This window comes from Nannobrachium achirus, assembly GCF_963921795.1.
Source record: "Nannobrachium achirus genome assembly, chromosome: 13".
Taxonomy (NCBI): domain Eukaryota; kingdom Metazoa; phylum Chordata; class Actinopteri; order Myctophiformes; family Myctophidae; genus Nannobrachium; species Nannobrachium achirus.
The window spans coordinates 22,080,995-22,105,097 of NC_137833.1; the positions used below are offsets into that span (position 1 = coordinate 22,080,995).

At 43.1% G+C, this 24,103-nt stretch overlaps 2 protein-coding genes across 2 annotated transcripts in view; one reads left to right on the forward strand and one right to left on the reverse strand.

Annotated features, from left to right (window-relative positions):
- The window catches only part of LOC308297104 (tubulin beta-4B chain), a 334,969-nt gene that overhangs the window by 109,793 nt on the left and 201,073 nt on the right, over positions 1–24,103 (reverse strand). The window lies entirely within an intron of this gene.
- The window catches only part of LOC308296848 (serine/threonine-protein kinase VRK1-like), a 26,667-nt gene continuing 2,564 nt past the window's right edge, over positions 1–24,103 (forward strand). The window contains exons 1-11 of the mRNA XM_080740198.1: positions 1–77; positions 1,362–1,493; positions 1,738–1,793; positions 2,376–2,445; positions 3,499–3,586; positions 3,893–4,001; positions 4,325–4,417; positions 4,912–5,044; positions 11,564–11,684; positions 12,281–12,339; positions 22,233–22,420. Of these exons, the coding sequence (XP_080596324.1) occupies positions 1,367–1,493; positions 1,738–1,793; positions 2,376–2,445; positions 3,499–3,586; positions 3,893–4,001; positions 4,325–4,417; positions 4,912–5,044; positions 11,564–11,684; positions 12,281–12,339; positions 22,233–22,420 (1,044 nt within the window). The 5' untranslated portion in view covers positions 1–77; positions 1,362–1,366. The remainder of the gene's footprint in view (positions 78–1,361; positions 1,494–1,737; positions 1,794–2,375; positions 2,446–3,498; positions 3,587–3,892; positions 4,002–4,324; positions 4,418–4,911; positions 5,045–11,563; positions 11,685–12,280; positions 12,340–22,232; positions 22,421–24,103) is intronic.

A 24,103-nucleotide genomic window follows, 5' to 3' on the forward strand; every position in this document is an offset into this window, starting at 1 on the left:
TATGGCAGCCAGTGTCAGACGGACATCTCATACAGAAGTCACACTATACGCTTTATATACGCCTGCCTCAGTCTAAGGTAATTAACCGAGTGACATTATATTACCGTCTGCCGTTATAGCGTGGATTTACTTCATTGGTCGGGGCGAAACTTTAGTGTTCTATCTCTGCTTCTTGTCAGATGTTCAGCTAGCATTACTTGCTAACTAGCTCCTTTCGGAACCTCTCACTCCACTGCTACGCAGCTCCGAGATGGGTAGCAGTGGAGTGAGGGGTTCCGAAAGGAGCTACTTGCTAACAGGCTATGCAATGTAGTCGTGGTTATAATTATATTCATTCAAAACGTTATATCATGAAACTGTCCCCTAATGTTGGCTTACCAGCAGTGGTGGGAATAAAAGGTAGGCTACTGTCTTGTTTTAAAACTATCAATACTGCAATCTGTTACAAGTACAGAATTCAAATTGTACTTGAGTAAAAGTATCAAGTGTTTGTATCAAAATTAATTAAAGTACCATAAGTAAAAGTACATAATGTTTGAAAATAGCACAACGCGTTGTGAGCTTGTAGATCGTCTATTTTCAAATAGCCAAGGTATAAAACAGGGCAAAGTGGTTTATTTATGTTTTATAATATTGTAATTTATATCTGCAAAGTAACTAGTAACCAAAGTTTACAAATAAATGTAGTGGAGTAAAAGTACACTATTTGGATCCGAGATGTACTGGAGTGGAGTAGGAAGTAAAGAAGTAAAGTACAAATACCTCAAAATTGTACTTAAGTATATTACGTAAGTAAAAGTACTTAGTTACTTTACACCACTGCTTACCAGTGGGTTGTTTTTCATCTAAAAGACATACTTTTGGGCGCCCGCTGGCCTTAGACCTATGAGCCTACAGTATGTGGTATGCACCTGGACCGGTCCAGGCGCATACCACATAGGCTCGGTGTAGCCTGACAGCGTGTTGCTGGTTCGAGTCCCGATCCTGACCAACTGCTGCGTGTCACTCCCCATTTCCTGTCAGTCTACTGCCCTGTCCTATCAATAAAGGCAAAACGAAACGTACTAGCAACATTATTTAGTTTCCTTGTATTTCTATTTAAGTCAACACACTTGGTGTATTTGGTCACTCACTGTCACTGACTGATGCATCTCACTCTCACTTCCACTTATTATGAGTGGAAGTCCCCTGTACAAAGGACTGTATAAATATTGGGAACATTTACACATTTATACTGTGTGTGCGTGTGCGTGTGTGTGTGTGTGTGTGTGTGTGTGCGTGTGTACGTGTACCTGTCTGTCTGTATGTGTGTTCATTGTGTGTCAATAAAAGTGATATAGATTTTCTTGCATTTCTCTCAGCTCTCATGGCACCAAGGAAAAGAGCTCTGCCTAAACCACTCCCAGAAGGCTTTCTACTCACTGACACAGAGAAGAAAAGATGGAGGCTGGGAAAGGTCATTGGTCAAGGAGGCTTTGGGTTGATCTATTTAGGTAAAACATTGTTTATTTGTTATTGTTATGTTTGACCACTTGAACCCTAGCGTCCCTATTTTGGGGCAAATGTGTGGCAAAAATAACTATGTAAAAATGGAGCGGACTTAGTATGATGAAGAGGGACCCGGTTAACTAAATATATAGGGTTTAAGTGGTTAACTTCAAGAAACCTAATTCAGATCTAAATCTTGCTTTTCCATAAAGTGTGTCTAAATGTTTAACTGTCCCCTACTCCCCCCAGCCTCTCAGGATGTGGACAAACCTGTTGCAGCTGACAGTGATTTTGTCATAAAAATCGTGAGTACTAGACCAACACCTCCACCATTGTTTTCTAAAGACACTGTTGACGAAAGGATAGAAATGCGTCCTCGCTACGCATTTACCTGAAATTAGTCTGAATTTAGGATTATCCTAAATGCCATTTTTATCCTTTATGTACTATAGATGGTTTTTGGCCTAAAATCATGCTAAGTGGTACACAGTATCTCTAAAGTCATGTCATCAACATGGCTTTGTCCCATTTCCCATTTTCCCTCCTGATTGGCTACGATTGCCTTCTGAAGTTTGTGTATGCAACCTGATGGTCGCGTATCTCCCAATTAGGGAGTCTTACTGGTTATAAGTACTACAACCATTCTACTGTCATAGATCAGCTATTACCAATGTTCAACTGTACTAATACAATTAACCGATTCAAACTGGGACAGCTCGCCTCACAACATGTCTCTTTGTGCCGCGCTTATACCGTAATCTTCAAAGTGTGAGAACTACTGATGTGGAAGGCACTTTGTAGAATCGGCCCCAGGTCTTAATCATGGATTAATGCTTTGCGTACAAGACAAGAATGAAATGATGGACATCGTCTGCTTGTGTGTGCAGGAGTACCATGAGAACGGGCCCCTATTCTCCGAGCTCAAGTTCTACCAGAGGGCAGCCAAGCCAGAGAGCAGTGAGTAGCAGCCCAGTGGAGCAGGAGTGTATTTGACTGATGAAGTGTCCATGCTGACGCAGGGGCCCTCGCTGCCCGGCCGCTAAGCAATTAATAAGCCAAAGCAAACATGTACCTCCATGGCAGTTATCCTCCCCCTTCTCTCACTGTGTGCTCGCCTGAGCTCTCCAATGCCTGGCATTTGCAAGAGAGCTGTGTTTATGTGTGGGGGGGCGGGGCGGGGCGAGAGGCACTCGCACATAATGATGCCCGGAGCCCCCCGCTGGGGCCCCTGACCACCTGCCAGTCTGGTGAAGTGCCAGTCAGGCTGGTCGCCATGAAGGCCCGAGCCAGGACTACTGCTCTGTTAGGGGCCTCTGTGTGTGTGTGGTTGCGTGCGTGTGTGCATGTGTGGCACTGGCACATGTTTGAAAAGGTATGTTTGCGCGTGTGTGTATGTGTAACATCTGAGCGAGTCTTCACCTTGAAAAGTTGGGCATTTTAGGTATAGATTTTGAAACTCGTAAAGGGATAATTTGAAGTCTAGATGTTTGAGGATTTGTTTTAGGGAATGCATTTAGTCAACTTGCACATTAGTAAATACTAATACATCTCTACACTATAAACGTACTAAGAAGTAAGAACCAATTTCAGTGGCAGGATTCTTTTGCCGACAATGTTGGAATTTATATGCACCTTCATGCTCCCCGGAGGGTGACCCCTACTTATTTTGGTGACACTGTGACCTTTCCTCTAGTGCCACCAGTAGGCCAAGTTTTTCACTTGCTCACAATCTAATGGGAACAAATTGTCATGAAAGTTGCGGAGTGCATTCCTGCTCAGAATGCCAGCTTTGGTAGCACAGATTGAGATCTCTCACAGTCTAGTAGGCAGATTACATGATTGATAAACCCTACTAATGTTGGTGACCCCATGGCCTTTCCTCAGCAAACATTTTTGGTTGAGTGTAAGGAGCACTCTTTCTTACTCAAAACAATTCCGCTTGCCGGTTATTCAAATGTATCTGGAACTCTCCATTTCTTTGCGCTCAAATAAGTAACTGTCCTGTTCCAGTGCAGAGATGGACGAGAGAGAGGAAACTAGACTTTCTGGGGATTCCAACCTACTGGGGATCGGGACTGGCCGAGCACAATGGAACCAGGTACTGACCTCCATCCTAGGCCTACCAGGTTGCAGAAGACCATTTTCTGAACCATATATGAACCCTTAGCTAGGGCTGTCACGATTATTACATTTTACATGACGATTAATTGTCACTCAAATAATTGCGATTAATTAATGATTTAATTGTGTTTTTGTTGTTGACAATTACATTTCTGATTGGCTTGTAGGCTCTGAAGTTGCACATGGCAGATACGACACATAACCTAAATATGTACATAGGGTTTAAGAGTTTGACCTCTAGATTCACCAAAACTATGTACTTTAAATCATATGTGTTGTTCAGATACCGCTTCATGGCTATGGACCGCCTGGGCAGCGACCTGCAGAAAGCCTGCCAACACAACGGAGGTCAGCTGAAGAAGGCAACGGTGCTCCAGCTCGGCCGGAGACTGGTGAGATTACCTGCTGTGGAGAGCTGCCGACTCAGGTCCTTTCATATCCATTGATCGGCCATGGATTGGAGGCCACGGCCGAGTACATATCCACAGCTCAAAGCCTCTACTCCACAAATTGAGAGTATATCTTTTACCTGTGAATCAGCAGGGTCAAGGGGCACTTTAACAGATATTGACTCGCATGATCTTGAGCTACTCTAGTGTTGTGAATTTAATTGCACTTGATGTTCCCACTCAATATTGAGGCAATATACTGTTGTATATGCGACTTTAGAGGGCTGTGTACATGTGTATGTTTACACGGTCCTTTCCTTCTCCAGGTGGACGTGCTGGAGTACATCCATGACAATGAATATGTCCACGCTGACATCAAAGCTGCCAATCTGATGCTGGGTCACAGAGACCCCGACCAGGTCAGCTTAAAGCTCTACAGTTTACTATAGTAACTAAGTACATCGTAGTGTACTTTGTACAGCACATTTCATACACAATGGCAATTCATGGTGCTTTAAATAAGGCAGAAAAGCACATGTAAAGACACAACAAGCATTTAAAATCATAATGAAAAAAATAGAGAAATTAAAAATAAGATTGACATACAACAAAATAACTATATTATAATAATCATAATCTATTGTTTATAATAATTTGTACAATAGCTGGCAAAAACAATTGTGAATCTATAGGATTAATTCAGACACACAGAGTATAACATATTCTGTAGATAACTGCTTGACACAGTCATTTATCAATTTGTAATATTTCTGCCCGAACCCGACTTAATTTGTAACTCACACACACTCAAAGTTAAATTAACAGATTTTACTGTGTATGTATGCATTGTGTATATACAGCTGTCTCACATTTGACCTTGTGTGGGGTTCATGTGTTGTATTGTATGCTGCAGGTGTACCTAGCAGACTATGGCCTGTCCTACAGATACTGTCCTGATGGAGTACATAAACCGTACAAGGAGAACCCAAAGAAGGGCCACGATGGAACAATTGAATACACCAGCCTGGACGCACACAACGGCGTTGGTATGAACTTTTATGAAAACATCACAGCACAACACTGAGCTTCTAGCAGCTTCATGAGGCACTTATAAACCTCCTAATGTCTCACCAAACAACTCATGGTTGTGTGAGAAAGAAAACGAATAGTAGCTAAAAGTCACTCAGAAAAGAGACACTAGTAAAACCGATTCATTCACCGTTCTGAGAATACTAGAAATCTGGGTAAATACTGTACATACAAGGAAGTGTTCAGGAAACACTAGAAATGTAGAACAATAGGGTACATAAACCATTGTCTTCATGAACAAGTAAAACTCCGATATAGCTTATAGATACTTTTTTTTTTTACTTTACTTTAATCCCTATTTTATTTATTTGCCTACTTTTATTATCTGTGAACTTTGACTTGATGTAAAGCACACATTGTTTTGGTAAATGGTGCTTTTATATAGCGCCTTTATCCAAGGCACTTTACAATGACATTACATTCACCTATACATTGATACACCAATGGCGTAGAAAACCATGCAAGGCACCAACCGGCTCATCAGGAGCAATTAGGGGTTTGGCGTCTTGCTCAAGGACACTTCAACACTGACTCTGGGGGAGCCCAGGATCGAACTGTGAACCTCATGGCTCCCAAGCGGCTACTCTAACCCTGAGTATTGCATTTGAATGTACAAAATGCACTTTACAGAGATTAATTAGAAAATGTTTTGTACGTTTCACAACATTGTGTTTTTACAGAATATATCACACTAGGACCTCAATGTTGCATTGGCTGCAAAGTCAAAACAAATACGTAAATGGCTCAATATTCCTCTGTAACGGTTGCTCTTTGTCCACAACCCCTGTCAGTATGTCTAGTGTCCCACTGGTTGATAACCACTGGTCTCAGGCCTTCGGAGACTTGCAGAACCCACGCTCAGTTAGAATTTTTGGTAATTAGACTGATTCTAGGTGAATGTCACCATGAAACACTCCCTTCTTAGCTCAGTGACCCCTCATTTTGTCAATACATGCAAAATAGTCTCTCTCGCCATCTCCCTCCCTCCCTCCCTGAGCTGATATCGGGAACACATTAACTGGCAAATTGCATACATGCTCCCTCTCTTCATCGGCCATCGATTGTTCGTCCCCCTTGAGCCCCCACTGAATACCTCTGGCTCCGGCTCCGTTTAACAATTCCCTAATTAGCCGGAGTCATAACCTGCGCGGTGTATTCATCCCCCTCCATTAATTAAGGCCTTTGATATTTGGTTAGAGCCAGTCCAGGGCCCCCTGCTGATAAACTCTGAGCTGTGTGTGTGTGTGTGTGTGTGTGTGTGTGTGTGTGTGTGTGTGTGTGTGTGTGTGTGTGTGTGTGTGTGTGTGTGTGTGTGTGTGTGTGTGTGTGTGTGTGTGTGTGTGTGTGTGTGTGTGTGTGTGTGTCGCACGCGCGCGCATGCACACACACACACACACACACTGAATGTCCGACTCAACTTAACTTCTGGATGGTTCGATACTGGCAAGCGAGCATGGCTAAAACTGCCAAATTGCTTGGAGTTTTTTTTCCTTCAATGCATTTGATGTCTAAAAGCAAGGACAACAAAGCATACTGCCAGTGATTATTATCAAAAGTCTGCATTAAGCACTCATTTTAATATGAGTTTTGGAGGGTTAAGGAGGAAAGGGTGGTGGGCTATATTAGAAAGGATAATGCAGATTAATTGTGTTAATTGTGTTTATACTCTTAAATAAACAAAGGAAGATCGATGAGAGTTAAACGTGCAAGTGGAAACCTACAACCGCTGGTGTGCTGACCGGAGCCACTGGTCTAAAGCAGCGTTGTGAGCTTGTAGATCGGCTATTTTAAGCAAAGGAGTTTTGGTGTAGAGGGGTAAAAGAGCAGACTGTACAGAGTGAAAGGGCAAGTATTGACAGTTCAAGTGGTTAAATATCTCAATTGAGATGAATCTAAAATACACTGATGATTGTGTTGTCAAACGACAAAACTACAGTACATGGAATCTATGAAAGGGTTGTGGGGGTCCCTGCTTCATCTCTCGCCTAACTAAGGGGTCCTTGGCCTAAAAGCGTTGAAGACCCCTGGTCTAAAGAACAGCTTGGTCCGAAGCTTGGTCCCAGCTAGGGATGGGACGATATGAAAATGTCATATCACGATTATTGTGACAAAAAAAAATCGCGATTTACGATATTATCGCGATAATCAAAACCATTATCCTGGGGTGGAACATTTGCCAAAAAATAGCAGATCTACAAGCTCACAACGTGTCGCAACGTGTTGTGAGCTTGTAGATCAGCTATTTTTTGGCAAAAACATTTACACTCTTCAAGAGTGAAAAAAATACATTATCAAGTATGTATATTATAAGTACCTTTTACCAATTATAGAGGGTTTAATGGTACCGGATATGCAGCTCGGTAAATAAAAGGTGAATTGATCCCAGTGCATGATGGAGGACGATATCGCGATAAATTAAATCTCCACTATACGATTATCGTGAGTGTTTTTTTATCACGATAAACGATAATATCGCTTATCGTCCCACCGTGGTCGCCGGACTTCGGCATTGTTGCTGGAATGGGTGTGCTGAGACTCCCATGGGTAACGATGAACAGTCTGACTATCTGAATAACAACAAGACATAAATGCCAACACCACTGCCTCACTTCCACAAGTGTGTGCGCTCTGAGGTGTAGCCTGTATGTGTGTGTTTGTGTCAACGACGTCTGGGCAATTAACTGAAAATATATCAAAACTGACTTAGAAGTTAGAACCAATTATTTATGTTTTTTTATGTCTTACATCAACGAATCAACACAGAAAATGTCTAATAATTATTTTATAATCAACTGAATCGATTAGTCTGATTAACCACTTCAGCCTTGTGTTATACTTTCTTGTACAATGGTGGTGTGCAAAAAATTGCTAAACGCGTCGCAATGTAGATCTGCTAGTTTTCACAATTTAAAAAATAATAATCCTTCATTAATCGTAATCGAGGCATTACGTTTGAAATAATCATATTGATTTGAAGTCGCATGAAAAGGGTGACGGTCACATGAAAATGCTAAGAAAACGGTGGTTGATTAAACAAAATGGTTTAATTTAAGACAACAATTAATCAATGTCAATGTCTTTCTCGCATAAAATTTAAACGGGGAAAACCATGATTACATTTGCTGTAGCCTACTCTAGCAAACATTCTGACCATGCTGCTGTGTTTTGCTGGGGATGGTAGTTTTCCCCTAAATTCGCAGGGATGCTTGGAGGCAGCCACTGCACTACAATTCCTGAAATGGCCTTGATTGCAGCCTTTAAGTAAGTCAGGGAAATAAGTTGTCTTGGGCAGGAAGTTGAAGGACAGATTCCACTGCTGAGAGATTTTAATTCTATACAAAGCCGAATACTTAAATGTTTTATATTTAATTTAATAATAGTTAATAATGGCACAACCTCTTTAGGGACGCCCTGAAGCGTCTTACTTGTAATAAGTAATGTGTATGTGTGTGTATATATGTACATACCTGTGTGTGTGTGTGTGTGTGTGTGTGTGTGTGTGTGTGTGTGTGTGTGTGTATACACACACATGTGTGTGCTCTTAGGTTCTCTCTCTCTGTGTGTGTGTGTGTGTGTGTGTATGTGTGTGTGTGTGTGTGTGTACGCATGTGCCCAAGTTCCTTTTGAAAGCTATTTGGAGTGTAGGTGCATGGACGTGCACACACACACAGCCCTACGCCGCTTCTCACAGAAGGGCAAATCGCATTAAATACAGGAGAGCAAACAGACAAAATGCCATTGTACGCAGCGATAACGTGCCCAGAGCACGTACAGGGGGGCCAGCTCTGCCTAATGTAGTTGTTGATCTTTTTAATTGTTAATCTATTATGTCGCTGTGGGAGTTGTGCCACTCTTCAAGCGCCAGTGTCGCTTATATTTTTTCATCCGTGTTCTCCTTCAGCCGGCCCTCTCAGTAGCAATGAAGTGCTCTGTAATTATTTACAACAATAGGGACGCCACAATGTAATGCTGACTTAATGCATACTTAACACCCACAAGAGCAAACTGTTGAGAGCCCAAAACAGAGCCTAGGCCCCCGTTCAGGCAAAGTTGTTGAGGCGGAAAAGTGCAGCAGCCAACAACAATAGTTGGAATATGAAGGGCTGATCCATAGAGGACGGGTTACACTCTTTTGTTTATGCCTGGAGCAGTTTAATTCATACCTTTTTTTAGTTTTTCGAATTCTTTTGTGTGAAATAGCCAAAGATATTAAATTGATTAAACCGAACAGTTCATGCCAGTAACTCCTGTTGGGAGTTCACCTGCATAAACTTGGAGAGACATTAGACCAGAATCCTGAAGACTGAGGCAAGTCAGAGAGAAGAAAAGGGCTCTTAACTTTCTGTCAGTCCAGTTGCCTGTAGCTTGTTTCTCCTTGACAGTCTTCTGTGTAATCAGATTTCTTCACTGACATCAAAAAACAAACGCACTCAGAAGGAATAGTCTTTAGCAGTCTTTTTCAGCCTTATGTACATTAAGGGCTGAAAATACTATTACTCATGAGTGCTGTTGTTTTTTATGTCAGTATATGTTGGAATTGTCACCCAACTAAGTTCAAAGACTACAGTTCCATCCTGTGTAGTTGAGCGTGCCGAACCTCGAAGAATCAGATTTCTTCAGCCAGATTCCTACTCTGTAATCGGATAACTTGAAGTCTTTTTGGAGCGGTGATACCGCAAAAGTATTCCTACTTTTGACTTGTATGTGTCTGTCTGTCCGTCCCTATGCAGCACAAACAGCTGCAATACCGATCCCTTGACACACATACACGCAACACACACACACACACACACACACACACACACACACACACACACACACACACACAGGGTATAGCTGTGTCAAATGCGCCGCTCCACTTCGAACTGATGGGTTTGATTTTTTGTTTCTGTTTATTCAGGTGACTTCAATCCAGTTTAATGTACATGTTATCTCTTCATTACATGACTGTGGGTGTGGGTGATACATAGTCCCCCCCTTTGCACAAACAAAATCCACAGTTTGGTCTGAATTCTAGTCAGAGAGCTTGTTTTTAGGGAGGGCAACTATTTTACAGTTAATTGTTTTTTTCTTCTTTATTCTTAATTTCTTTTTGAATGAGATTAATTAAATCAGATTACTACTTGTAATCTGATTCCATATTGGCTCTGTTACACTGGTGTGTTGGCTGTGGAGGATCAATGTGGTCCATGGCTCAGGGAAGAGATTTGTCCGTGCTGATGGAGACCAGTCGATAGGTAATTTCTCCAGAGACGTGTGGCGGGCCGTTACACTATTGAGCTGCTAAAACTCCCCGGGCTCGACCCCTTCACATGCACTCAGCCCACAAGTATTGATGCAGTACACGCACACACATATTATTGTCGCTGTCGGGCGGAAACGTTGTATCTACATATTTATACTTTTTATGTTTTTCGTAAATGAATACCCTACTTCATCGTACAAGAGTGTAGTTGGAAAATAGCCGAATCTGTTGCAGTTTGTGGATTGGCTATTTTCTTGTGAAAAGTCTCTATAGCAGGGGTCTTCAACATTTTCAGGCCGAGGACCCCTTAGTTGAGAGAGAGATGAAGCAGGGACCACCATAACCTTCTCATAGATTCCATATAGTTTCATTGTTTGACAGCACAATCATCAGTGTATTTTGGATTCACCGTCAATACATTATAAAGTTGACCTTTCACTCTGTACTTAGTCTGCTCTTTTTTCCGCTTTAGATCAAACCTCTTTGCCGAAAATAGCTGATCTACAAGCTCGCAACGCCTCGCAGCGTACAAACACAGACACAGAGGGTACAGCAACGGTTAAGCAATGGACCGTTGCTGATGTGTGTAACATGGTTGTGATTTGGAGTGCAGACGTTTGTATGTCTTACCGCCTGACTCCCTTCTCATGGACTGACAGAAAGGACAGGCATATTATTATCTTTTTTCCTTCTCAGTCAGTTCAATACAGTTTATTCTGCATTTATCTGGATCATTATGTCAGAGGCTGTGGAGATCCAGTTTGCTACGATACATGTTTGTCTTTCTCTCTCTCGTCTATCGCAGTGGTTCTCAACCTGTGGGTCGGGATCCCCAGGGAGGTCCCCAAGTTATTTTGGGGGGGTCCCCAGATGATTAACTTAATGTGCAACATTGTTTTCTCAGTCAACAGTAAACAAACCAACATAACGTTTAAGTGTATAGAGACAATTTAAGGACTTTTTATTACCTCTAAAATGACAAATTAAACACTGGCCAAATTGTCAAATATTAGAGGCAGAAATTGTGAAAATAGCCGATCTACATGCTGACAACACGCGAGGCGTTGTCAGCATGTAGATCGGCTATTTTCACAATAGAACCGTGTTATACAAAATGTTCCTCAACTCTTAATGCTCGCCAGGGTGGGGGGGTCCCCAGTTAAAATATGATTATTTTGGTGTCGTGGCCTGAAAAGGTTGAGAACCACTGATCTATCCATCTCTTCCACAGCTCCTTCCAGGCGTGGAGACCTCCAGATCCTGGGCTTCTGTCTTCTTCACTGGCTGTGTGGAGCCCTTCCCTGGGATGCAGTTCTCAAGAACCCCACACAGGTCCAGGAGGCCAAGGCCAGGTAGCGGCTCACACATCCTGGTGCATTCGGGTGAAAAACGCGTCGACTGTCCCGAAAAACTGCGTTATATTCCACGATTTTCTTACCTTTTTAACGTGGGTGCGTGCGTGTCCATTGTGCACGATGGTGCACGGATCGTGCACAATCCGCATGCACGATCCGTTTGTGTTTACAAAAGACCATGCTCTATAAAGAATATGAGTTGCTGCCATCCAGTAGACGGTACAGATCATCAAAATGCAAACGCAACAGATATGAATTCTCCTTTGTTCCACTGTCAATCAAACCACTCAATAACAGATAATGAATTACTGGGGGGACGGGAAACCTGCTTGCTGGGAGAGTGCAACACTGTGATACTGGACTTGCTCTTGATATATCTGCACACTGGGGTGTCAGGATAAGTGCTGTATGAATTTTAGGTATATATGTACTGTATGTATGTATGTGTGTAGGTATGTAGTTTTGTAGTTTTTGTATTTTGTATAACGCTGTTACTTCTGATTGCCCAAGACATATTTCTCCTAGGAGACAATAAAGGCTAATTCAACAACTGAGAATACATCATCTTATTTGTTCTGTCAATGTATTTGCAGGCTGATGGATAACCTGCCAGGCTCAGTCCAGAAGCTGTCTCAGAGTGGAACCAGTACAGGTAAATGGGGTTTAACCTACAGAAAATAAGACTGAACTACCGGTAACTTTTTTTAAATGATAATTGATTTATCCTGGGGATTAAACCACTTTCCCCAGGCCATCCACCTTGTGGTGGTCTGAGTGTCTAAGCTTAGCATTAGATTAGACATGGGTACATTTAGGCATGGGTTTGGTTTGGTGTGATTAGGGCAACTGTTAGTGACTATGTTGAGGTTTTTCTCAGCTCCACTCGTTGCGTAATACTGTACATGCTAGGTATTGTCCCACACAACAAATACAAAATAAAATAAAAAATCTGTAAAGTTTGTCTGACATGTACTTGAACAAACTTAGACCACGGTATGCTTGGAAATAATACCAAAACATTCCTTCACTTTCCAAAGAAACCGCTACAAATCTAAGCATCAGACTTGCAAGTCAAAAACGGAGACTAGAAATGCACATGGATGATACTGTATATCAAATGTTATTACGGACAACAAAGACGCATGGTTTCTCATGTTGACTCTTAACAAATACAGTAGGCTACCTTACAAGTTCAGATCAGTACCGTTGAGGAATGTATAGGGGAGGCGAGGGGTGAGGTACTTTCTTTTTTTTCTTTTTACAAAGAAAAGTTCTAGACCCATAACTGTAAATGTTTACATAACCACAGCATCCTTATTCCGGGGCACACAAAGAACAAGAGATTTAGTGTAGAGGGAAAAAGGAACTAATCAAGTATAGAGCCTGGAGGAGGTCTACGAAGTATATAGGGTTTAACTCATAATAACCAGGAAAGCATCTGTGTAACTAATATAACCATTATTTCATACTTATACAGGTGGCTCGAGGTGACCTCGTGCCACGCTATGATCTTGTATATCTGCTATTTTTGAAAAATCTTGAATATTTGTGTCTTTTTTTGCGGGGGGGATTTTTAAATCAAACATTTGCTTCTGGGGGTCCCTAGAACATAATATTTAGAGACTTTGGGGTGTCCTTGACATGAAAAAGTTTGAGGACCATTGAAAAATAGTTACAGTAAGTGAACTAATGGTGAATCGAACTTAACTCTATTACTGCCAGATGTTTTATTTATTGCGACCGTAGGTCGCATTTACTACCAAAACCTCCACAGGCTGTCCGTGGGTGAGTGAGTGAGTCAGTCAGTCACACTTTTGCCCTGCTCATATCTCCACAACCGTTGCCCCCATCCATGCCAAATTTTGCACACACACTCCTTGACTGCCAAACTACAACCTCCAAGGACCCCCGGAGCCCCAGGGACCCCCAGGTCCCTGGGGGACCCCCAGATGTAAAAAATGACCAAATGTGGTCACACGTCACACTTTTTCCCTGCTCATATCTCCGCAACCGTTGACCCGATCCATGCCAGATTTTGCACACACACTCCTTGCCTGCCAAACTACAACCTCCAAGGACCCCCGGAGCCCCAGGGACCCCCAGGTCCCTGGGGGACCCCCAGATGTAAAAAATGACCAAATGTGCAAAAATGACCAAATGACCACCCCAACGGGGCTGCTCGCGGGGAATTCCCGGGGACCACCGACTCCTGGTGCTCCAGAACGGATGCAAAAGTGGTGGCGCCCCCAGTGGAGGACCCCCTGCCACTGCAGCGCACATAAAATGCCGTAACTCGGGCTAGGAGCGTCCGGGAGAGCCGGGGCCGGTACCTATTCGTCCGCCAAGGCAACGCGGAGACCCCACCCCTCATTTCTCACATGGCCCTATTCTAGCGCCACCTTCAGGCCGATTTTTAAAACACATTTTTGGACACTGCTCCTACAGTTTTTGCCCTAAAATCACGAATATCACTACACAGCATGTCTACACTCATGTCATCAACATGGATCAGGAAGATTTTGGAAAAACACATGTTTGCCCTATTTGTGGAGATAAGCCACCTATGGTCGCTTATCTCCCGATTAGGGAGTCTTACTGGTTTATTGGGTCTGGCGCCATCAAAAAGCGGCTTACCTTTGCGACGTTATAGTAGATAGATAGACATTTATTTATTTATTTTATTTTTTTGGATTGTGCAACATGCACTTTGGCAGACCAGGCAGCAGAGGGTGGCTTCATGCAAGAATGAATGTGAATTTGGCCGTTATGTGTTGCCATCCATTGAGACCAGTCTCTGGCCACAGAGCCACAGGGCCAGAGAAATCAACACGGAAGAGAATTGGTCTCCGTTGATGTTAACGCATAAGTGATTTTTAAGACCATCACTGCGGGCGATGTGATTACAGTACACGGCGGCGCGACCCCTCATCAGCTTACGGACATCAACAAGGTAAACGAACGAACGGCCGTATTGGCGCGACGCGACACAGAGAAATGGGGCGAACGGGAACGTCTGTAGCAGTAAAACAGTTAATGGGTTAAATAGTTAAATGAACACTTGAACTTTACCGCGACTGGAATGTGAGGTTTCAGCCCAATTCATACCACCAAAACAGTTCCGGTTAGCAGTTATAAACGACCGTGTTGTCTGCATATCTTTCAGAGATTATCTCCCCTCTTTATAAAGAGAGGTCACACCTGTGTGAGGGTTGGGTGTGTGTGATGTATGGCTGAAACGCAACTCTTGACTCCCACTGCTCCTCTGCTGACAAGGGCCCCGGCTGCCTGCTATAGATAAGGCCTGGGGCATGCATCAACTCTGTGTAGTTTCCTGTGACTCTGCGTTTGTGTCTACAGCAGTGTCATATGTTGTCTAGGCGTAGGCGGTGTGTATGTAAGGCAGTGTGTAGAGAGACCAATAGTAATGAAGTCTACAGCAGTGTTAGTCCGGAGGGATTTCAGAAAAAAAGGCCTTCTATAAGAAGGGTAAAAGTGGGCAACCAGGCCATTTTCCATAATTCAAAGGGGTGCTGAATCAGAAAAATCACACCCGTGTGAAGTGGAGCTGTGTGTGTGTGTGTGTGTGTGTGTGTGTGTGTGTGTGTGTGTGTGTGTGTGTGTGTGTGTGTGTGTGTGTGTGTGTGTGTGTGTGTGTGTGTGTGTGTGTGTGTGTGTGTGTGTGTGTGTGTGTGTGTGTGTGTGTAGATCATGTGTACCGATTTTTGTGACATTTGAAGAAAATATGTAGGAAAAGGAGCAAAAAGTGTGTTTTGGAGAAAATTCAAGATGGCGGAAAATCTATCCTGGCGCAAATGGGCGTGGCCTATATGGGGAGATGCGTCTTGACCCAAGGAATCCAGGGAAAAAAGAATTTTAATTTTCCGATCCACGGTTCAAGAGTTACGGGGCAAAACGTAAAGTGGGCCGTTATAGCGCCACCATGAGGCCGAGTGATGTAATTATTTTTCGATTCATTCTTAAAATCATTATGAATCTCCTCTCCGAGGTTTGAAACTGTAGCTCCTATGGTTTACGAGAGAAAAATACTTGAAAGTGATTTCTTGCATTGTCCCATTATAAGTCAATGGGGACAATTAAGCGTCGTTTTTTGCCGATTACGTCGGCATGGTAAGGCGGATCGGAACGAAAGGTAATAGAACACCATTCCCGGCCGAGCCGCACATTTTGATGTATATATTGCGCGAGTGGCGTAAATGGTGCGGCACTAGTTACGCGCCGAAGTCAGGCTACATACAGACACACAGACAGACACACACACACACAGACACACAGACCCACACAGCCACGTATAGGGAGCCTGTGTTTCACACAGCTCCAAAAACATGGTTCCCAAGCGAAAATGTTTGTTTTTGACCTTCTAATTTGCATATTTTCGTACATGCCTTTACCCCTTACCCCTAAACCTCTCCTCTTTTGCCTTTTAAAAATCAATCTAAATCGACACGTGAGCTTGTAGATCAAAATGGTTTTTCAAAATAGTGAAAAATGGCAAGGCATGGATGACAATAGAGCCCAAAGTGTCTATATCTTTGTTCTGAGAGTCAGACAATGTGATTAAGGCATTTTAATGGAACAAGTGGTAAGCCTACTCCTAAATATGCAAAGTAGTGGCCACCGTTACAGAAAACTGTTAGTACTCAAGGGATCCACTACACCCTTATTTTCTGAGTGGTGCTAACCACTACTACATCTGTATTTGTCTGTTTGTACATATGTATTTCCCGCAAAGCTTGCGGGACGCTTAATGAAATGCTGAAGGGCCTTTCCGTGTGGAGTTTGCATGTTCTCCCCGTGTCCCCGTACAGTAGGTACCCTCACGAAAAACATGCAGTAACCCTGGTCTCTATACATACCAGAGCCCTGCAACGGGTGGGGTACCCGTGGGTACCCGACGGGTACCCGTGTTTGACGGGCGGGTACGGGCGGAATATATTCAACTATAAATTTGCGGGTACGGGGACGGGCGGTGCGCGACTAAACACGGGTGGGTGACGGGCGGATGACATTTTACTGTGAAAATTAGACAACTGTTTCTGCCTAAAACAACGTCACAAGAGCGCACACATGCAGTGAGCAGCAGGACTACAGAACCACGGCATGCATACAGCACTGTTTCGACCTAAACGTCAAGTCACACAGCGGCGGCAGCCGGCTGGAGCGCACACACTCACAGTGAGGATGACACCGACACACAACTGAATAAAGTGGCCGCGAGTGATCTGCTTGCCTAGCGCGCAATGTAGTTGAAAGGTCCATGATTGTATAATATCCATGTGATTCCACGACTATTAGGAGTTCCTTTATTATCGTCACATCATGGGTCCGGTTTGGTTTAGATTACCTCGGGCTGTTTATCATGAGAGAACCAAGACAGACAGACAGCGAGTGGCGTTCCCTTCAGCTGTGAAAAGCTGGATATGTGCTTCGCCGTATGACGGTGCGTGTCGAGCATAGCAGACATGCAAGCTCACAAAGCTGCAAGTTCCGACATGTTGTGAGCTTGTAGCTCTGATATTTTCAATGCGCGACACCGTCGTATGACAAATACAACTGCACAAAGCAGCGGAGGCAGAAAGCAGCAGCAGCAACAAGCTGTCGCGACAGTGTCAGACCATGATACAATTTTAAATTAGTATGATTGGTTTTAAAGGTTGTTCTACTTTATCCAAATAATAATAGACCTATTAATAATAGGCTTAATAACAGCATTTTCCGACGGCTTGCAGGGGGATCAACTATGGAGTGAAAATGGAGTGCGATGCCATTGAAAGAACGCACGCACGGCTGTAGGCTATTTACTTTAATGCATGTAATCACGGGTAACGGGGCGGGCGACGGGTCCATTTTTTGACGGGCAGGGCGGGTCTGGTTTTGATTTTTTAATAATGACGGGTAGCGGGCGGTCCACGGATCTGATTAATGACGGGACGGGCGGGCGCGGGTTGTCAAAATTGGACCCGTGCAGGGCTCTGATACATACTGCCTCCCCCTGGTCAGCCGGGGTGCCTGATGGAGGGGGAAAGAACTGGTTGGAACGTGGTCCTTCCACGCGTTATGCCCCCACCGGGGAAACTCCCCCCAGTTCGTGCTCTCCCCAGGTTGGCAGAGGGAGTGTTGCGCCCAGTATTACACTTAGCAATTGGCACTGGGTGAAAAAATGGGTTACAAAAATTGTGGGATAAAATGTTGAGGGGGGGAAAAAAAAGAACCACTCACTTCACAATTGGCTGCACAAAACAGGCTACCATGCACAACCTGCATTTATCAGCCTACAGCCATATTTCATTGTGACCGCATTGGGTTTTTTATCCTCCATTGTGCAGATGGTGGTTTTCACTATTTATAGTGAAAAGGTTTTTCTCCAGTTTTGATACGCTGGTCTCTTCGGATCTCTATTGACTGAAACTCTTGTTACACTAGTTAGAGTGAAAAGGTTTTTCTCCAGCGTGGATACGCTTCTGGTGTGTCCTCAGGTGACATAACTGACTGAAACTCTTGTTACACTGTTTACAACAGAAAGGTTTTTCTCCAGTGTGGATACGCTGGTGACTATTCAGGTTGCCTAACAGACTAAAACTCTTGTCACACTCTTTACAGTGAAAAGGTTTTTCTCCAGTGTGTATTCGCTGGTGAATCTTCAGGTCACCTAACTGACTGAAACTCTTGTCACACTCTTTACAGTGGTAAGGTTTTTCTCCAGTGTGTATACGCTGGTGAATCTTCAGGTCACCTAACTGACTGAAACTCTTGTCACACTCTTTACAGTGAAAAGGTTTTTCTCCTGTGTGGATTCGCTGGTGAATCTTCAGTTGACCTAACTGACTGAAACTCTTGTCACACTCTTTACAGTGGTAAGGTTTTTCTCCTGTGTGGATTCGCTGGTGAATCTTCAGTTGACCTAACTGACTGAAACTCTTGTCACACTCTTTACAGTGGTAAGGTTTTTCTCCAGTGTGGATACGCTGGTGAATCTTCAGGTTACTTAACTGACTGAAACTCTTGTCACACTCTTTACAGTGAAAAGGTTTTTCTCCTGTGTGGATTCGCTGGTGAATCGTCAGTTCATCTGACCGACTAAATGTCTTTTCACACTGTTCACAACAGAAAGGTTTTTCTCCATTGTGGAAACGCTGGTGACTATTCAGGTTGCCTAACTGACTGAAACTCTTGTCACACTCTTTACAGTGAAAAGGTTTTTCTCCAATGTGTATACGCTGGTGTCTCTTCAGGCCACCTGACTGACTGAAACTCTTGTCACACTCTTTACAGATGTGAGTGTTCTTCCCTATATAAGTCAGCTGATGTGTCTTCACTTCTCCTGGTTGAGTTAAAGTCTTGGTAAACCTTCGATGACTGTAAGATTTTGGTTCGTCTGTGTCTTGTTCCTGGCTGGTTACAATTCTGGTGATTTTCTGTAAGGATTCTGAGGAGATCTGTCCATTTATGGGCGTTTGGCAGTACAGGTCGTCATGGTTCGATTGAGATCTGAAGTATGTACTATCAGAACATCGGACCTTAGTCTGGGAAGATTGAGACCACACTCCTTCCTGAAGTGGCAGTTCATCATCAAAGCTGCAACTATACATGTCATGGACTGTTATAGGGGCAGAGTTTTACGTTCCGTTGGGTAATAGACAATTTATTCATTCACATGTTTCCTGTTTTCTTCTCTCACAACACTTAGTTAGTAATGTAATCAATCCTCTGGTCTCTGTGGAATATTAATATTTTCAAATTTTATACAGATAGAGCACTGGTCTGACCTCACTTGCAAAACACAACCGGTTGCTGTGCATGCCTGACAACACTTATATGCGCATGCTGCCACCCCTCCATATTTGGGCAAGAGTGACGTCATCAATATGACATCACTACCATGATAGAGATCCATGTAGATGCCACGCCGTTATTAGAGCCAGTTTATTTTTTCATTAGTTGGTATGGACTATAGTACTTGTCCGACTTCATTATTTCTTTCCATCCATCTTTCAGAATAAACTTTTTTTTTTGCTGCGCTACTCCAGCACGCACTTGGGCCATATGTAAAATCGACCGGCTTCATCGGGATTCGTCTGCTTGCATTTTTCTAAGAGATACATTATTTATATAAATATTTTCATGAATTAATTTTCTCCATTGACTTGAATGGGAAAATGCTAAAATCTAACTTTTCCCAAATATGGAGATGACTGACATCATAGATCACACTCTATAATATGGGAATTCCAAGATATGGGCTTAACTCATTGACTGCCAAGGCCCGAGTTTCCCGAGTTATTACAGTAGTCCCAGGCTGCCACAGCCCGAGTTTCCCGAGTTGGAAGCCATTTTGAAAAAAAAATATATATATATTTTTTCTTTTCAAATTTTTTTTTTATAAAAAATGTTCTAAAAATGCCTCAAATGTATTAGGCATGATCGCAATTGCGAAATTGCATGTTTAGCCCCATAACAAGCACATCTTTCAAAATGTCAAAATGGCTGTTTTGTCTGACTTTGAAGGCTTGTATCTCATGAATGCCTGAACGGATTTCCAAGCGGATTTTTTTGTTTGAAAGCTGTTAAAAAGTACTACACATATGGTGCATGATCTAGGCATGGGCGTGCACGATCCGTGCACAAGAAATGTATCCGTGCACTAGAAATTTAGGAAGGTGGCAGTGTTTGTTTTGTCTGACTTTGAAGGCTTCTATCTCATGAATGCCTGAACGGATTTCCAAGCGGATTTTTTTGTTTGGAAGCTGTTAAAAAGTACTACACATATGGTGCATATATGGTGCATGGGCGTGCACAATCCGTGCACTAAAAATTGATCTGTGCACTAGAAATTTAGGAGCATCCTGGTACTTGGCGGCCATCTTGAAAAGGGCATTCAATGAGTTAATATTGATGACATCAGAGATCTCCATATATGGGCATAAAAGGGACGAGGACGGCATGTTTAGCACCACTCAAATAGGGACAAGGACCGACAGATACAGTGATATCCATATATAGGCATGAAAGGGGCAAATGGTAAAACGGAATACATTTCGCAGCGGATTCCTCCCAGTTTGCATTTTTCTAGTTCAGTAATTGTAATTGTTTTAATATTCAAAATAAGAGGTACAACATAGTTGTTTCCAGTCCTACCTCTCAGAGAGAAGTTTCTCTGTTAATCTAGGGGAATTCTCGTCACCTCCAAGAGGTAAAACTTTACTTAAAGGTCGCCTCTAGAATGCATTATATTATTATTGCATTTGTAATGCATTATAATGCACTTATAGGAATTATAGGGCAAATGTTTATAATCATGTATGACAACTTATAATAAAGCAGCGTAACTAGCTAAGTTAAGGTAGTTACATTGTGCTGTTCCTGGCCCAAAGTACTGTTCCCTTGGTCACCAAGAATACATTTCTAGGTTCTGAATGCCAGAACCTGTCCGCTCAGTTATCTGTTCAGCAAAAACGGCAGCTGGCAGCTTACTGGTTTTAATACCTGGGTATCCTTACCATGCGCTGTGGGAAATTTGTCACAGAAGTTACGGAGGTTTCGTTACGACAGGTTGTGTTTATGCATGGTCACTAGAGAGGGATTTCAGATTGTTTGTACCTCTTGAAGTTGAAGGTTGGCTTGTGAGACTAGTAACTCTGCTCAGCTAAGGTCTCTTCCAAACTATTGCTGCTTTCTTTGCTGGCAGAATGAAGCCTAGGCTGAATGCAGAAACATAAATATAAATATATCACGCCCACCAAGCTTCTGACCAATCACACCATCTGTACGTTCGTCAATCAGTCAGAACATCTAGGGCTGCAGGAGCATTTTTCTGAGAAAGTTCTGAGTCCGCCTATCCAAAGTTCTGAATGACGTCACGTCAGTAGTAGTGAAAGTTAGTTGTTCAGACGTAGCATGCAAAGCCCTTAAAATATTGAGACAGAAACGGCCATTTGGGCAGTGTTTGACAGTTGAAGCTTCTGTCATACAGTTACAAAATGTTTCCAGCGTGTGTGTGTGTGCGTGCGTGCGTGCGTGTGTGCGTGCGTGCGTGTTCCCAAACTCAGCATTTCTGGTGATGTGTGTGACAGGCCTAATATCCTCTCATCCCCTGTGGTGAGATATATTAGGGCTTAATTCACAATCTGGACTGTGAGACCTTCAGGTACACATGGGCCTGTGTGCTGTGAGACATTCCAGTCTCACATGTGATATCTGGACAACACCAGACTAGCATGGCTTTCAGCTCTGGTCCCGGGGACCCAAGCTACTGCTAATTTTCTATTTTACCAGGTAGTTAATTACAATTCCCCAGGTGACCCAGGCCTAAATTGGACCATGAATATACCACTAGAATGAAAACCAAGTTTAATAATACTACGCTGAAATGGGTGAGGAGAAGAAAAAAAAAAGGTTTCTGAACTCAAAGTTTAACTTAAAGGTAAATTGGATCATTGCAGACAAGCCTAAACATTTAGTTGAGCGTTTTTTATTTTATTTTTATTCCCTTTTCGCACTCACCCACTTCTTCCTCCTCTCATTCTTCAGATGAGTTGGCCAAGTTCCTCCAGTATGTCAGATCACTGAGGTACGAGGAACGACCTGACTACAACAAGCTTAGGGGCCTGCTGGCCAGCGGTGCCCAGGGAAGGATTGACCTGTCCAGGCCACACAAAGGGCAGACGCAGGGGTCCACCACCTCTGATGAGGTCCTGGACGTTCCAGCCAGGGGCAAGGTGAGAACTCACGAGAGATAGACAGCTCGATGTGATCTACAGCCAGTAAGTTTAGTCAGTGGTATTGGGACCGAGAGAATAATTTTGTGTTAGGACCGATGCATAATCCACTTTTAGAGACAAATTTATTTCGGTTCGGTCTAAACTAAAATATGACATCTTTCAGGGCTGTTCGGTGCTGCTGAGATTTTGTGACTCCCCAAACCGAACCTAAATAAATTCGGTTCTAAATGTGGAGTATGCATCGGCCCTTACGCGGTGCACACTCCCTCAAAGTTGATTATTTCAACTTGAACCAGTGCGTTTTCACATGAAACCTCAACAGATTCAGTGACACTTGACCAGTGAGAAGAATCCAATTTTCTGTTTGTGACTGGTGGAGGGAGAGTTAACCTGCCACTGACCCAATGCTGAGTATGTCAGCCAAGCAGACAGATGGGGGGGTGGGGGAGAGAGAGAAGGGTCTAAAACGGTCTATTTAGTGATGGAGAGTAGAGTCGTGACCTTCCCAGAATTCACCGGAAACACTCCTCCCCCCTCCAGTGGCTAACTTGACCCTTCAAGCCTCGTGGGCGCCCTTCAAACGGCCCATTCTGAGGAAGTCGATGACACGCACTTTACACAGGGCAGGAGATCAGCACGCGTCTTCAATTACTCTCCCTTTTTCTCTCCCTCCTCTCCCGTGTCATTTCATTTCCATGCTGGAGTGCTGGCCAGTTTGACCCCCAGTTAGACAGAAGTGGCCGTTTAGTGAGAGAAAATGTCAGCAGAGGTAAAGGTCACGTGATGGCCGCTTTCCTCATTTGTCACCATTGTCATATAATGTAATATTATTCATTTTATGACTCATTGACTATTCAGGCAAATTGGTATTATTGGAAAATAGGCCAAAATTGGATAACAATTAGTGTGAATGTGAAACAATTTTTCCAAAGTGCCATACAGTTAAAGGACTTCGGATTAGTAAAAGGATTTTGTCAGGAACCTGTCTTCTCCCAGGAGTATTTTTGGCTGGACTTTTCAAATCAATCTACACCTTAACATGTATTTTAAACATACTGATAATGTAACTATGAAAATGTGTTATGAAATGAAAATTTTATACGAACTGAAAACAAAAAAGGAAAAATCTAATAAACCATAGTATGGTCTGACTCTGCAGTAATGTAGTATTTTTAATCTATCATGGTCAATGGGCTAAATATTCCAGACCACTGGTATGGTCCAACTCCATCTGGAACGTGGTTGGCATAAATGAAGCCATTGGCAATTTGGCTTTTGTAGAAATGGAAACAATGTTCACTTATAGTTAAATTCATACTCAGGGGATGCCCACTGGCCTACCGGTCCAGGTGCATACCACATAGGCTGTGTAGCCTGACAGCGTGTCGCTGGTTCGATTCCCGATCCCAACCAAATTTGCTGCGTGTCACTCCCCATCTCTCTCCCCATTTCCCGTCAGTCTACTGTCCTGTCAATAAAAGCATAAAAACCCCAAAAACATATCTTTTAAAAACAAATCATACTCAGAATTTGTGACACAGCATACCTGGAAACCTGGTAGTATCATGAAGCCAGACTTCAATACAAAGACTAGTGTCAAAGACCCCTGGTAGAAGTTGTGTTAACAGTGGAGTCCAGGCACAGATAATACTGAGAGCACTATGTAATGACACTTGTTTA